This window comes from Ahaetulla prasina, chromosome 7, assembly GCF_028640845.1.
Source record: "Ahaetulla prasina isolate Xishuangbanna chromosome 7, ASM2864084v1, whole genome shotgun sequence".
In the NCBI taxonomy this organism is placed as follows: Eukaryota; Metazoa; Chordata; class Lepidosauria; order Squamata; family Colubridae; genus Ahaetulla; species Ahaetulla prasina.
This window is the reverse complement of record NC_080545.1, coordinates 31,116,502-31,130,959: the sequence shown is the minus strand read 5'-3', so window position 1 is coordinate 31,130,959 and position 14,458 is coordinate 31,116,502. Positions and strand designations below refer to the sequence as shown.

The 14,458-nt window shown below is 39.0% G+C and overlaps 1 protein-coding gene across 3 annotated transcripts in view; it reads left to right on the top strand.

Annotated features, from left to right (window-relative positions):
• Positions 1-14,088, top strand: part of ST7 (suppression of tumorigenicity 7) — a 152,855-nt gene extending 138,767 nt beyond the window's left edge. For 2 of the 3 annotated variants that reach the window (XM_058190982.1, XM_058190983.1), the window contains 5 exons: positions 1,271-1,373; positions 8,910-9,060; positions 11,143-11,235; positions 12,250-12,389; positions 13,790-14,088. In XM_058190982.1, the coding sequence (XP_058046965.1) occupies positions 1,271-1,373; positions 8,910-9,060; positions 11,143-11,235; positions 12,250-12,389; positions 13,790-13,885 (583 nt within the window). In that variant the 3' untranslated portion in view covers positions 13,886-14,088. Of the gene's footprint in view, positions 1-1,270; positions 1,374-3,364; positions 4,554-8,909; positions 9,061-11,142; positions 11,236-12,249; positions 12,390-13,789 lie in introns of those variants that run through there. The other variant, XM_058190985.1, reaches the window with a different exon arrangement.
• The last annotated feature ends 370 nt before the right edge of the window (positions 14,089-14,458 follow it).

Sequence of the window (14,458 nt, the reverse complement as noted above, 5' to 3'; positions counted from 1 at the left end):
GGCAGTAAAGCATTAGGCCTGCCATAAGTCTGCAATATACTACCAAGAATGGATACTGTGGGAACAACAATGAATTCCATATAGTTTAATTGTAAAAAAACAGCTAGCCACTTTCTTTCTGCTAGCAAAAGAAGTTTGAATGCCACAAATGTAATTCTGGCGATGTAGTTTTACCAGCAGAATAATACGTGTGGTGTTGGACTGGGAAGGGGCTAAACTTTATATTTGAGGCAGATAGACAAAGTGCTTATTGCATAAGAATTCCTGGCAGGCAAGTGATGTCCTTTTAACTTGTATGTAAAACATAATTGTGTGCAGCTCTGAAAGGTGTCTGGCCCTGTCATATGGTTGCTGTCGAAGCACAGCACCAGACCCGAGGCAGGGTCTGATCAGAGGTGGAAGTGAACCAAACCCAAGCAGTAGACATCCCACCATCGCCATGCTTTCTGAATTCAGCCGAGTGGGTGTGGAGCAGGCCGCATGGGAAAGTCTGCTTTCCTTCCTGCTTTTTTCAGAGAGTTTGCTATTGTAGTGTATGTGCACTTCAAGACCTGAGTAATTTTTTTTCTTTCATTCTTTTTGTCCTGTAGATCGCCAGTACCAACTGCAACATCTTTCCTCCCTACACAGCGACTCCAGCTTGGGAGGGCAGGGCTAGGTTTGTCACAGCTTTCCCTGTGGTGGCTGCCTGCCAAGTACAGCTATGGAGTTAGCCGTGGGGTGTGAGGTGAGAAAGAGATTGCATGGTCTGGGTATTTTTCTCCCCATCTTCCACTCTCTGGGGCAGATAATATTTGCCCTCAATTTGGGTACACAGATACAGCTGGGAGCAGATCTCCTGCTGCTGCTGCTGCACCAGGCTTTCAACTCAACTTGTCTCAATGGCATTGAGTTGAGAAGTCCTGAAGCCATCCGAAAATGTAATTTATCTGGGATTTTTTTTCTCACACCTCCCCATGCCCCCCTCCCAGCCCAGAGATTTTAAAAGCAAACACATAGAATAAATTTAGATTAGCAGGCAGACAGAAAGAGAACATGGACTGCTTGAACATTATTGTGATAAGTTTCAAACATGCTTTTGACTTCTGCTGGGATTTTAAATATCTCTATAATTTAGTTGTTTGGATGTTTTTTGCCATGGAGGTTTGATAAGAGCCAAGTGAACTGGCTCAGCTGATTTCAAAGACCCCTTTGACTTAGTTCTTCCTTTTATGTTTCTTTGTGATACCAAAATTAATCTTCATGCTTCTCTTCTCTTTGTTCTGTATAGGTTTTCTCCAGAGGCAGCTTCAAGAAGAGGTCTAAGCACAGCAGAAATGAATGCAGTGGAAGCTATTCACAGAGCAGTAGAATTTAATCCACATGTGCCAAAAGTGAGTTGTTATGAATCTCTACTATTTGGTATAAGAATCAAAATAAATTTAAGTAGCAACTTAATTGTCAAATGGTGTCTGTTCATATGAAAAAAATATCCAATCCAGTCACTTAGAACAAAATTTTCTTTTGTCTCTATCTTTTGTCATATTTTCTCCTTTTCCTCATAATTGATTTTTTGGATGTCCTTTACATTTCTTTTCATGCCTTCAATCAAATATAATGCTTACAGAAATATGCATAGAATTTTTTATTATTGACATGTAGCATTAAGTTTGGAATAAAATTCAATTCACTTGGTTTTTCTTCTGAATAAACATGGGTGAGTTTGTCAGCGTAGTTTTAGACAGCTCTTAGTTTACTCATAAGATTTAAAGAGTTCAATAGAGATAAGAAAATACAATACCATAGTTGTATCCTATCTGCTGGGTCAGTGATCATCTGCCATTATTGGAATCCAAAGTAGTCATTAGTTATTTTTCAGAGAGGAACTTTGGCAAAACAAGGAGGATGTGGCCAGGGAAGAATGTGACTTCATTTTAACAGTCATAGGATCAGAAATGAAATGGGGATGGATACGATATGGCAAACAATAGAGAGAAGAAATTAAAGTTGGCAGTCAAGTTTTATTTTAATTTCCCAAAGTATTTTGGATTTAGAGGTGTTTAGAGGACTTTCAAGATCACAAATCTTTCCATTTTCAAGATCTTGGCTCGTACTAGATTCCATTCCCTTTTGGATGGCTATTGTTAACAGCTAAAATGTACTTTGTTTGAGAAATCTTGTGTTTGTAGTAATAAAGCATATATATAATGTTTCTAAGTGAGATTTGCTTGATGCTGAAGTTTTTACATTGGGTCAGCATTTGTAAACTCACCTGCTTGACATATATATATATATTGTAAATAATTTCTGTGCAATTGCATTTTTTTCTTTTTCTTCTGTAATGCAATCTGCCAGGTCTGTCGTCTTTCTTTGTCACTCTGTTGCATCAATTACACTTGTCCAAATCTTCCTATAGATCCTTTTAGACCTCAGGATCTGTTTTTTGAATTTGAGTAATACTTCCTGTGTTCCTCCTCTTCTTTCAAACTTTTTATGGGACTTTCCTGCTTTAAGACTTTTCACAAGTGATGAGTAATCCTTTTTTTTCCATTTCCTTGTTCTTTTAATCAGAATGTAAAACTGTATTAGATGGTTGGTCAATTCAACTAGAATGTCAAAATGTGAATTTAAAACCTCTGCTCCATTATTCATGTTACATAAGTAAGAGTCAGAATTTCACAATGTGAGTTATTCTGAAATTTACTTATAAAGCTATCCTTAAAAGGTTTGTTTGTTGTTCCTTTTATATGCTGCAAAAAAAAGAGGGACATTTCTGTGCTTCACTAACATTATTTCCTTTTCTGTATTTGATCCATAATATAGTTTAGAACAGTGGTAACCAACCGGTGTTCTGTGGACCACTGGTGGTCCACAAGAAAATTTTGGTGGTCCACAGAAAAATTATTGCATTTTTATATTGCACTAAATAGTATTAATTCATATTAGTGGTCTGCGGGATTTAAAATTATGAATTTAGTGGTCCCTGAGGTCCGAAAGGTTGGTGACCCCTGGTTTAGAAGAAGACTCAAAACACGTCTTCTCACCCAGAACTTTTAAAGTTTTGTGCATGTTACATTATAGGTTTTATTACGATATTATGATATTACACCTCTGTAAATCACCTGGTATTGTGGAAATGAGTAGCATACTGTATACTGTATATATAAGCAGCAAGTACACTGAGAATAAATACAGTGAGAAATCAAAGATCGGAACCAGTTTGTACCAGCATCCAAGGCCAGGCACCCTGAGAAAGAATATGGATTACCCCAAAACATCTCAGCATTCCCAAAACTCTTTGGCAAGTTCTGATTGGCTGAAGACAGACTGTCATGGGGTGGGGGGCTTGGATTAGGGGAAACTTTTCTGTATCTTTTGTTTGCAGGAAACCCAGAGCTAACCTGGCTTTACTGCAGCCATGGTCCCTCGGGATTGGGAAAAAGGAAGAGTGGGAAGAGAAGCCCATGGGAGAGACACTCATTCATGGAAGCTATGGCATCTGCTGGCAGGAGACGTGAGTAGAGCTGGAGGAGTTGGAGGAAGAATGGGTGAGCTGGATCGAGAGGACTTGATGTGATTTTGGCAACCACAAAGCATGAGAAGGTGTTAGCACACCCTGCTAACCAGCCGGCTTTGATTATGGTGAGTGATGGAGCAATCACCTCTTCTACTGCAATGGCAACAGCAGCTGCCCCTGCATCTAGCCCCACAACCCAGCCTGCCCCGACTATAGTAGAAGCAGCAGTGCAATGGAGAGACACTAGCCCTGGATGTAAAGTTCAACAGAGCTCCAAAGAAGTTGGGGTTCTTCCTAGTGCATGTCTGGACATACATGCAAGAGTATAATCCAGAAATGGCCACCAAAGGGGCCAAGGTGCGGTGCATGACCATGGCATTGGAAGGTACCATGGCTGAATGGCTGGTCCTCTTCCACAATGATGCCTTAGAACTGAGAAACTTTTACTGCTTCATGGCCATCCTTCGGAAGAGCTTTGAAGACCCCCGATTGCAAAGCCAGAGACCACATAAAAACCATCAGCCAAGGGCGCAGGGAAGAGGCCAAGTACACCTAAGAGTTTTGCGACCTGGCCTGTGGACTGACTGACTGGCCAGAAGATGGTTTGGATGCTTCTAAGATGGGTTAAGCAACAAGGCCTACAACACCTGTATCTCCAGGGATGCCCCCCACCCTCCATGGCTGATATGTCCTAGTAGAAGAAGTGGAAATTGACCTGGCTGAATCCAAATACCAGCTAACCCCTGGGTATCGAACATCCTTCCCTGAAACAAAAGAACCTCCACAACCTCCAGCATGCGAGCAGAGTCCATACTGATGATTCACTGGTTGCTTCAAGTGTGGGAAGGAGGGGCACTGAGCTGGTTACTGCTGAGCTGCATAACCAACCCAGAAGGCAATTTTGAGTCCTGGCAAAAAATTGGCAAAACCACCACAGAGAAACCACAAGACAGTCCAGAAGGGAGTAAAGGTCGTAAAGTGCACCCCATCCCCCAAGGATTGTGAGAGAATTCCGACTGGCCCAGTGGACAGTCCAGCAGGAAGCAAATCATACTACAATGATGATCCCTTGGTAAGTCGCCCAGGCAACCCAGTGACCATCCTCATAGAACTGGTGGTAGAATCCTTGGGGTGCAAAGGGAGGCTAGTAGCCCTCTTGGATTTTGGGTGCATCAGATGTCTGGTTAACCTTTCCCTGCTTGAGAAATTGAGTATGAGATTCCGACAACTTAAAGTGCCCATAGCTTTTTGCCAGCTGGACAGCTCAGTGGCAGGGGGGAATCTCAGCGACATTTATCACCGAGCCAGTAGAGGTGAGGATGGGCACACACGGTGACCCTGAGCTTTATTGTGGCCCCTGGCATGAAGAAACCCCTTGTGTTAGGACTTTCTTGGCTTCTGAAGTGGAATCCCTGTGTGAACTGGAGCAGGGGTTGCTAAAGATCCTGTGGGCCAGCTGCAAAGGCGATGGGAGAAGGACCATAAAAAGCCTACTCCTAAGCTGCTGTGGGAAAAAACAAAAAGTGAGGTGGGAGCAGCCGCCAAAGACCGGCCCCAGGGCAATCATCAGATCCCCAAAGAGTACTGGGATTTACAGGACATTTTCAATGAAAAGAGGTCAGACGTGTTCCCACCCCACCAGCCAACTGCCTATTCCATAAAAATCTTACTGCAGGCCAAACTACCCAAACCTGAGCTGTATTCCATGACCCCTGGGAATTGGAGGAACTAAGACTTCAATAGAGAAAATCCTGAAGTGTGGTTTCATCCAGCCCACCAGACTGAGGGTAGCTGACTTGTTACTATTTAGGGAAAAAAGGATGGGTCCCTTAATCAGTGTATTGACTATCGGGGGCTTGATGCTGTCTACATGGAAAATGTCTACCCCATCCCTTTGATGAAGGACATTCTAGCCCATTTGGCCAAGGGGAAGGTTTACACCAAATTGAATTTGTGGGAGGCATACTGCCAGGTTAGGATCAAGGCAGGATGAGTGGAAAACAGCTTTCAGTTGCTACTTAGGATGTTTCCTATTCTGAGCCTTCCCTTTTGGTGTGCAAGGGGGCACTGATGTGTTCATGCAGACAATAAACAAAGTGCTGCATGAGCACCTGTTCAAGGGAGAGCTAGTCTACCTGAATTGTGTTTTAATCTACATTGAGACAATGGCAGAACATGTAAAACTAGTCAGAGCTGTGATCAAAAAACTTTGAGCGGTAAAACTATATGCCAAGCTATCAAAATGTGAATTTCACCAGAGTAAAATTCATTATTTGGGCTACTGCATTTCCCATGAGGGGATAGAGATGGACCCTGAGAAGGTGCGGGCAGTGCTAGAATGGACTTCTCCCTGCACCCAGAAGCAACTACAAAGCTTCCTGGTCTTTGCGAACTTTTACCACCAATTCATTCCCTCGTTTGCCCAGATAGCCTTCCCCATCATCAACCTGTTAAAGACAAAAGGGGAAGGAAAGCCCAAGCCCAGCCAGCCCTTTAAATGGACTATGGAATGCCAAGCCACATTTGAAAAGTTTAAGCACCTGTTCACAATAGAGCCAGGGCTGAAACACCCAGATCCCAATGCTCCCTTCGTCATTCAGGTTGATGCTAATGATGTATAATGAAGCTAATGATCATTAGCTAATGATGCTAATGAAAAACATGGTTTTTCTTCAGGAAAATGAGCAGGGGATCCTACAGCCATGCACTTATACTTCTGCATAGTTTAATGAGACAGAGAGTGGAGATGGGAAGTTTTGGAAAAGGAAACCTATGTGGTGTGCTGAGCTCTCCTAACTTGGAGACATTTTCTAGCAGGGGAAAAAAACTCATTTGAAATATGGACTGACCATAAGAATCTGGAGGCTCTAACCCCTCCCCACCCCGAGGTTACTGCCCAAAAAAGTTTGTTGGGCTCAGTACTTTGACCGCTTCCTCCCGGGGCGGGGGGGGGGGGAACTTCCTAGTAGATGCTTTATCCAGGCTGTTGCAATACAGTAGTTCAAAGCTGGAGGTGATTAGGGCAGTTATCCCCTCCAGTCACTTCCCGGGCACAGGCCAAAATGAAAACCGAAATAGCCAATGATCTAAAGAGTGTGTGCTAAAGAAAGCTTTGGAGGAAAAGAAAAGATGAATGTACAATGTAAGATGGTCTGGCTTGAATAGGGGCCAAGCTATACATCCCACAAAGCCAACAGTTAATGGTTCTACAAAAAAGCCATGATTCAAAAGTGGTGGGACACTTCGGCTTCGTAAAAACTCTACACCTTATGAAGCGGCAATTTTGGTGATCATCACTGAAGGAAGACATAGAGAGTTAAGTAGCTGCCCTATTTGTGCCTTCATCAAGAAGTGACAAGGCAAGACGCAAGGGATTCTCCAGCCAGTAGCAGAACCTAAAGCCCCATGGAAAGAGATATCAATGGATTTTATAGAACTGCCCAAAAACTCGGGCAATGCAGTAATTTGGGTGATAACCAATTTGTTTTCTAAACAAGTACACTTTATACCCTGTCAAAAAAATCCCCTCTGCTTGCACAATGACTAAGCTTTTCAGGCAGCACATCCACCAGCTGCATGGTGCTCTACCAAGAATAATCTCAGATTGCAGAGTCCAATTCATGTCACAGTTTTGGCAGGAGTTCCCAAAAATTCTTGGGCACCACTCGAGCTCAGCTCCTAGCATCATCTGGCTACTAATGGTGACTGTGAACATACAAACGGGGTGTTACATTATCTGTTGGAGCAGCATCTCAGGTGTTACATTAATTACTAAAAAGACAATTGGGAAGACCTTCTCCCTTTCATGGGAGTTGCCTGCAATAACAGTACACAATAGTTCACAAAATGTACACAAAAATGGAATGGTTCATTCCATTTAAAGTGGCCACAGGACAGCACTTTGTATTTATCCCCAAGGTGCCTTAGGCCCCCCATCACTAAAAGAGTGGGTCACTACAGGATATTTGGCTGGTAGTGAGAAAACCTTTGAATGATGCTAGAGAAGCATATAAAAAACAACTGATAAAAAGCATATTAAGCCATGGACTTTATAGTGGGAGATAAGGTCTATGTATCTACCAAATTTACAACCATCCAAAAAATTGGGGCTGAAATATGTTGGACCTTTCCCCATAAAAAGGATTATTAACCCAAGGACTGTGGAACTTGAGCTGCCAAAATGATCAGATGTGTTTACCCGGTGTTTTATTGCAGCCTATTGAAACCACAGTTCACATCTTCCCTACGTCCTGAGTTGCAACTATCTCCTGATCCCATTATGATCAAGGGACATTAAAGTCAAGGACATTTTGGATTCCCGTATACATTGGTAGCAAGGAAAGACTTCCCTTCCTTGGAGACTGAATGGGTTAATTCCCAACATAGCAAAGCCTCCAGACTGGTTTAAAAAATTCATGAACAGTATCCAGATAAACCACACAGAATTATCTGCTAATTAGAGACTTTCTTTTGTCTCTCTTTCCCCTCTTTTTTTCTCCCTGTCCAGGACTGATGTCTCTGACAAGGGGAGCAGAATGTCAGATCTTCCAGGCTTAGCTTGGCACTCCACTGGCATCCTGCCATCAAAGACTAGAAGGTGGGAGGGAGGATAGATGCACAATAAAGCTGGGTGTATATGTTATGGAAAATAGGGAGTGGGGAATGACAGGTGATAAAGACCATAGAAGCTTGGAATCAGTTTGTATCAGAGTCCAAGGCCAGGCACCCTAAGAAAGAATGTGGATTACCTCAAAACATCTCAGCATTCTCAAAACACTTTGGCAAGTTCAGATTGGCTGAAGATAGACTGGTCACAGGGGGAGGGCTGAGATGAGGGGAAACATTTCTGTATCTTTTGAGCATGGGAAACTCAGAGCTAGCTTGACTTTACTGCAGCCAACATCTTTTTAATAAAAGAACCTTTCGCTTCAACCAAATGGAGTTGAGGGTTTTTCTTTCTTAAGGGATCATACTGGAGCAGATCTGACAGTATGCATAATTTTACCTTGACCTATATTTTGTAGAAAACTATTAACCCAATGTATGTTCTTGCAATGTCTTATATATGCCATTTCACACTCCATTTGTACACTCCGTACAAAAAGTTTTTTGGATAATGCTTTGGAATTAAAAATACATTTTTCTGTATCTTTTTAAGGAGAAAGCTGTTTATTGTTTTCTGCTATCTGTAAAGAGATGAAGAACATGGTACTTGCAATTTGCTGGTATATTTTAGCATTTATGATGCATGACCAATTTATTATAAAAAGCAGTGGATGAAAATAGAGCTTTAATTAAATTTTTGCTGCTGAACAATATGCAGTGCTGGCAGAACGGGAGGGGGCTGCGGTATAATGATATTTCTCTTTTATATCTGGATTATGACTGTATGTTTGCTGTTTTTCTGTTGTAGTATCTCCTAGAAATGAAAAGCTTAATATTACCCCCTGAACATATTTTGAAGCGAGGAGACAGTGAAGCAATTGCTTATGCTTTCTTTCACCTTCAGCATTGGAAAAGAGTTGAGGGGGCTCTGAATCTCTTACACTGTACGTGGGAAGGCAGTAAGTAATTCACTTTCTTAGAAGCATATGACAGGAAGTGAATGCTTTTAGATAATGTTTTTCTTTGCAAAGCAGCACCTAAGTTAAAAATCCTTTCTGCTCGGTTCAAAGTACTATTTAATCATACAATGACTGAGCATGTTTTTAGTTGAAACAGTGTAATAATTTATATGTAGATATGCCCAAAAAAGGCATCATAAGATCTCACCCCATTCTTTGAGCTTTTTTGCTGAGGTTGTTAAGCAAATAATTGCAGTTGTTAAGCGAGAAATCATGTGACTGCAATTTGTGGCCTTCCCTGCTGGCTTTCCCATTGATTTCATTTGTTGGAAGCTGCCTGGCAAAACTGTGATCATCATAAATGCACAATGGTTGCCAAGTGCCTCAATCACGGTCACGTAACTGTAGGGACACTGACAATCAGAAATGCAAGAGCCAGTCATAAATCACTTTTTCAGTATAGTCATAACTTTGGTGGCCAAATGAACGGGTTGTAAGTTGACAACCTGTATACAATATAATATTTACATCATTTGGACAATAGAAAAATATTGTAGGTTAGAAGATTTAAGTTTAAGTTTACTAAATTACATAGGAGATCTCCAAATCAAGGCAGATGCAGATCCAGCTGGTAGGAGCATTTGACCAACTTTGAGCTTTAATTTTAAAGCTTTGAGCTTCAAGTAAACAGCATCACACTTGGATAGTACTTGGATGAAAAACTTCCAGGGATCATGAAGCCTATAGAGCAGATCAAGAAGTTGAAACATATTATGGAATGGGAATGCACACTTTCATAGCCTTCCTATTTCTAAATGGTTATTCAGAGTACACAGCAATGCAAAAATAACACCTCTCTGAAGTTACTTCAAATTTGTTATGGTTTTTCTAGAATTGGGAGGGATTAAACCAGAAGCACTTACAGCCCTAATACAAATGTTTGCAATATTGGTGTAACGTTTGTTTACATCATATAGGTAAATTTTAGTGGAAGAAGTATAATAGAACATATACTAGTATCTATGGTTACATATTATTTAGAACATATTAATTCTAGGAGAGCTGTTGAAGAACACATTGCCTAAGACTGCTATCCCATATCTTCCTGTAGTACTTATGGCTTCTGCTCGTGTCTGCACATGTTTCTAGTAGCTTTTAATTGCTTACACTTTCCAACTTAATATGTTTGTTGTTTTCAAAAAGAAGGCTGCTATACTGCAGAATAAAGCCTTATCTCTAGAATTCCTTGGAGCCCACATTCAAGTAAGACTGCTGGGTACGGCTGATTCATTTTGATATGCACCTAGAAAAAAGTTAAGGGTATAGACGAGATAGTGGTGGCTTACTCTATATCTTCTCCTTTCTCTTTGATGCAAGTATATACTGTAGGTGTTCTATGAATGCATGTTTCGGAGCTCAGTTCACATTTCTCACTTAAGTAAACATTACTAGTTTGGCTTCTGAGAAAGGTGTTTTATAACTAGATATGCTAACTTTGGTAACTGTTTTATGAGTGACACACCTCCTATGTCAATAATTTTATGAGAACATCCATGAAATCCTCGTAGAATCCAAACAACCTTACCACCACTAAAAGACTAGAGGGTATATACATTTTCCTGGGGGTAAAATCAATTGTAATTAATGGGATTTACTTTTCAATACACATGTTTAAGGTATTTTGATGATCTTCCTTTGCCATATTATTTATAGATATTCTTTCCTTCTAAAGGCAGGAAAATCAAATTCTTAAACATGCCATATATTGATTCAATTTATTTGTATAGGAATTTGCTTTGTGGCACATTATGGATAAACAGATGGAAACTACATTAAATTCAGAACAAGGTGGACTATATGCAACTTCAAAGAGAAATTCAAAAGTTCACTGGATTTCACTGCATTGAACTCTACCTAACTAAAAGATATAGCGGACTTAACTCCCATAATTTCAACCAAGTACTGACCTATCATTAGCCATATTGACTAGGGATTATGGGAATTGAAAGGCCGCACATCTAGAATCCATTAAATTGGAGAAAATTACTCTGCAGTCTACAAAACTTGTTTCTTTTTCTTTAGCTTTCAGAATGATCCCTTATCCTTTGGAAAAAGGGCACCTTTTTTATCCTTATCCCATTTGTACCGAAACAGCAGATAGAGAACTTCTTCCATGTAAGTTTGATATTTTTTTTCTGGTTTTATCTTTAAATAAGCAAGAACAATTTATATGAATTGGCTCATAATCAAGGAAGGTTTCTGCTGTATAAGTTTACCCAGATTCTCAGAATGGAATATAAAGCTTATCAATATTTGGCTTTGTACAGCGATTTATTGCTGCCTGAGATGTAGCAACCCAAGTTTGAGTTGGATTACAAGTCCATTATTACATTTTCATCAGTATTCTCAGATTGAAAGACAAACTTGCTAAATTTGTTAATTCCTCTGCTGACCTGGAATTAGTTAGATATAACTTTTATTTGCAACTTCGGTTGGGAAAGAAAAATGTTGGTTCCTGAAGCTGGAGTTAATTCAGTTTGTGCTACACGTAAGACTTTGAAGAACCCCAATTTCTTTTTTCATTAAAAAGCTGATTGGGCATATTGTGAAGAAGGCAACTGAATTTATTTTGATGTGTTCATGAGTTGGCTTGCAAGCCTTTAGTCAATACTCAGTGTAACAAAAGAGATTCAAGCTGGGATCTTTAACTGAAATTCAATGAAGCATGTGTGTGTGTATTGCTTTGTTAAACAAACAAAAAGAACATTGATGAAAGGATACACATATCAAACTTGGCCTTATATAAATTAATAAAACATACAAATTAATAATTAGCAAAAACTAGATTAAGTATAGTCTGATAACAATTTTAATTGATCTTTTTTAACAAAGAGACAAGAATAACTAAATAATTTGATCAGGAGTTATTATTTTGTTCTTGAGATTAAGTTCAAGGTCCCTTCTCTGTTTTATACTCGATGTTGTATTATTTTATTAACTCTGTTTTTAGTTTAATAAAAGAAAAATATGTTTAATTATTAACAGCATAAAACCAAGTACAGTATAAAATTAATTGTAAGAATCATGGAGATTTATAATAAAAATAATTTTAGGAAATTTAACCAGATTGGTTGAAATCTGCAACTCTGCTTAAGTGTTTCATTTTTTTTCTCATTATCTTCTTGGCAGCATTTCATGAAGTCTCTGTTTATCCCAAGAAAGAGCTTCCATTCTTTATTTTGTTCACTGCTGGACTATGTTCTTTCACAGCTATGTTGGCCCTTCTGACACATCAGTTCCCAGAACTAATGGGAGTTTTTGCAAAAGCAGTGAGTAGCATGTCCTTATTTGCTCATTTTTTGATGGATCAAGGGGAGGGGTGAGTAAATGAATTATGGGACAATAGGTTTTTTAATCAGCAAGCAAAACAGTTGCTGTTTTTTTGCCATACAGCAACTATTCTTTACAAATCATTATTTGTCACTGTATTTTATGAGTTGGAGGAATGTGCTTTGAGTTGACATGTTATTAATCTCTTGCCAGGGGTCTTCCAATGCAACAAGATATTTCAAATGAAATGAATAAAATATATGGTTAACTCAAAGAAACATACCACTTTTTAAATGGCTTATGACAGGAGCACTTAAAATGTTATATTCACAAATGGGAAGAATACATGAGATCACATGCAGTATTATTAATTGTTTTCAACTGGCATCATATCAATAGTTCTCAATGTGAGACTTCTATTTATTGCATTTGATTTGATTTTGAGAGCAGCCAATTCCTTAACAAGTCTGGGCAGCTTACAATTAAAAAAGAAAAAAAATCTGTGAACATATGAGATCAGGTATAATATAATCTAGAGATTAAATGCTACAATACTATAAAGAAATATAAGTCAGATAAAATGTAAATTAAGATACAAATCCAGACTTACCATCTAAGCAAGGGAATTCCAGGAATATATACTTTGTTGTGCTCTTGCTACTCTTTCATTCCATTTTTGATGCTGACATATTTGTATTCCTAATGCAGCCCTTATGATCTGACCAAATGTTATTTTTTATTATCGGTTCAATTTCTGGCCAGCCCATCACCATATTCTTAAGAATCCCTGTCAAACTATTTTTTATATTGTAAAAATTCTGTCACTGCCTCTGGACAGCAGCATTTCCTACCTTTGTGTCCTTCTGAAGTAAGGAAATGAAACTCAGTAGTTAAGAATTCTGAAATTTGCCTTAAGGGCACCATAAGAGAGATGAGAGGCAAATAGTTACATGAGGCGAAAACCAGAATAAAATTCTTGAGAAAGACAGACCATGAGTGAGATGTGGATGATCAGGTTAATGAAGATAGGAACAATGGGAGAAAGTTTAATGGTATAAATGAGCAAGAGCCCCATGGTTAAAACGAAGACATCAGAGAGGCAACAGAGTACTGGAAAATCTAGTCATAATAGAAGAGAGATCCTCAGTGAGTTGAAGAGGGCTTAAATCATCCATCAAAATATATCTGAACTATAAATTGTTTCCTTTGTAGTATAATATCTATAGAAAAATCATCAGGATGTTTTGTTCTGGAGATTAAATAATCTTTATATTAATATATTAATTGATTTAAACTTATCTACTAAATATATTAAAAATTATTTCAAATGAAAACGTATGTGTTATTCCAAGCTAGGTTGAGTGGTACAAATCAGATAACCATAACTCTTTTCTTGCAGTTTCTTAGTACTCTCTTTGCTCCCTTAAACTTTGTGATGGAAAAAGTGGAAAGCATCCTGCCCTCCAGTCTTTGGCATCAGCTAACAAGGATCTAAAGGAAAACAGTTCTCAATGACTACCATATTTTTTGTGCCAATTCCCTGTTGACTATCAGAAAGCATGATTTCTTTTTTAGGAGAACCGATTTTAAGCTCTTCATAAATTGTCTGTTATCATACATTTTTGTTGTACAAAATACATTGATGTTTGATTCTATTTTGCTTTCAAAAAACAAAAAATAAAAAAATAAACCTTTGTGTATGGCAACCATTTGATCTTGTTTTAATTCTCTTCCGGTTTCCATGAGGAATTGAGTGTCATGATTGAGTACTAGAACTGTCAATCAAAGTAGGGGGATACAGAGCACCTCTTCCAGGTTATATTCCAGAAGAGTGGGGAAGCTAAGGACAGATTTAGAGGGTGAGGTGAAAGGATGTAACTAAGGAGAGCTGGGAGTTTAGGAAGACCTCTGTAAGAGGGACAGTGTTAAATATTTAGTTCCAGAGAAGACAAGAATTGACAATCTATAAATATGTGATGTTAAAGGAACTGGGTTATAAACTAATCTTAACCAATTTCCTTGTTTAAAGATCAGTACAAAGGGACTATGGTGTTCTGCAACTTCTCAT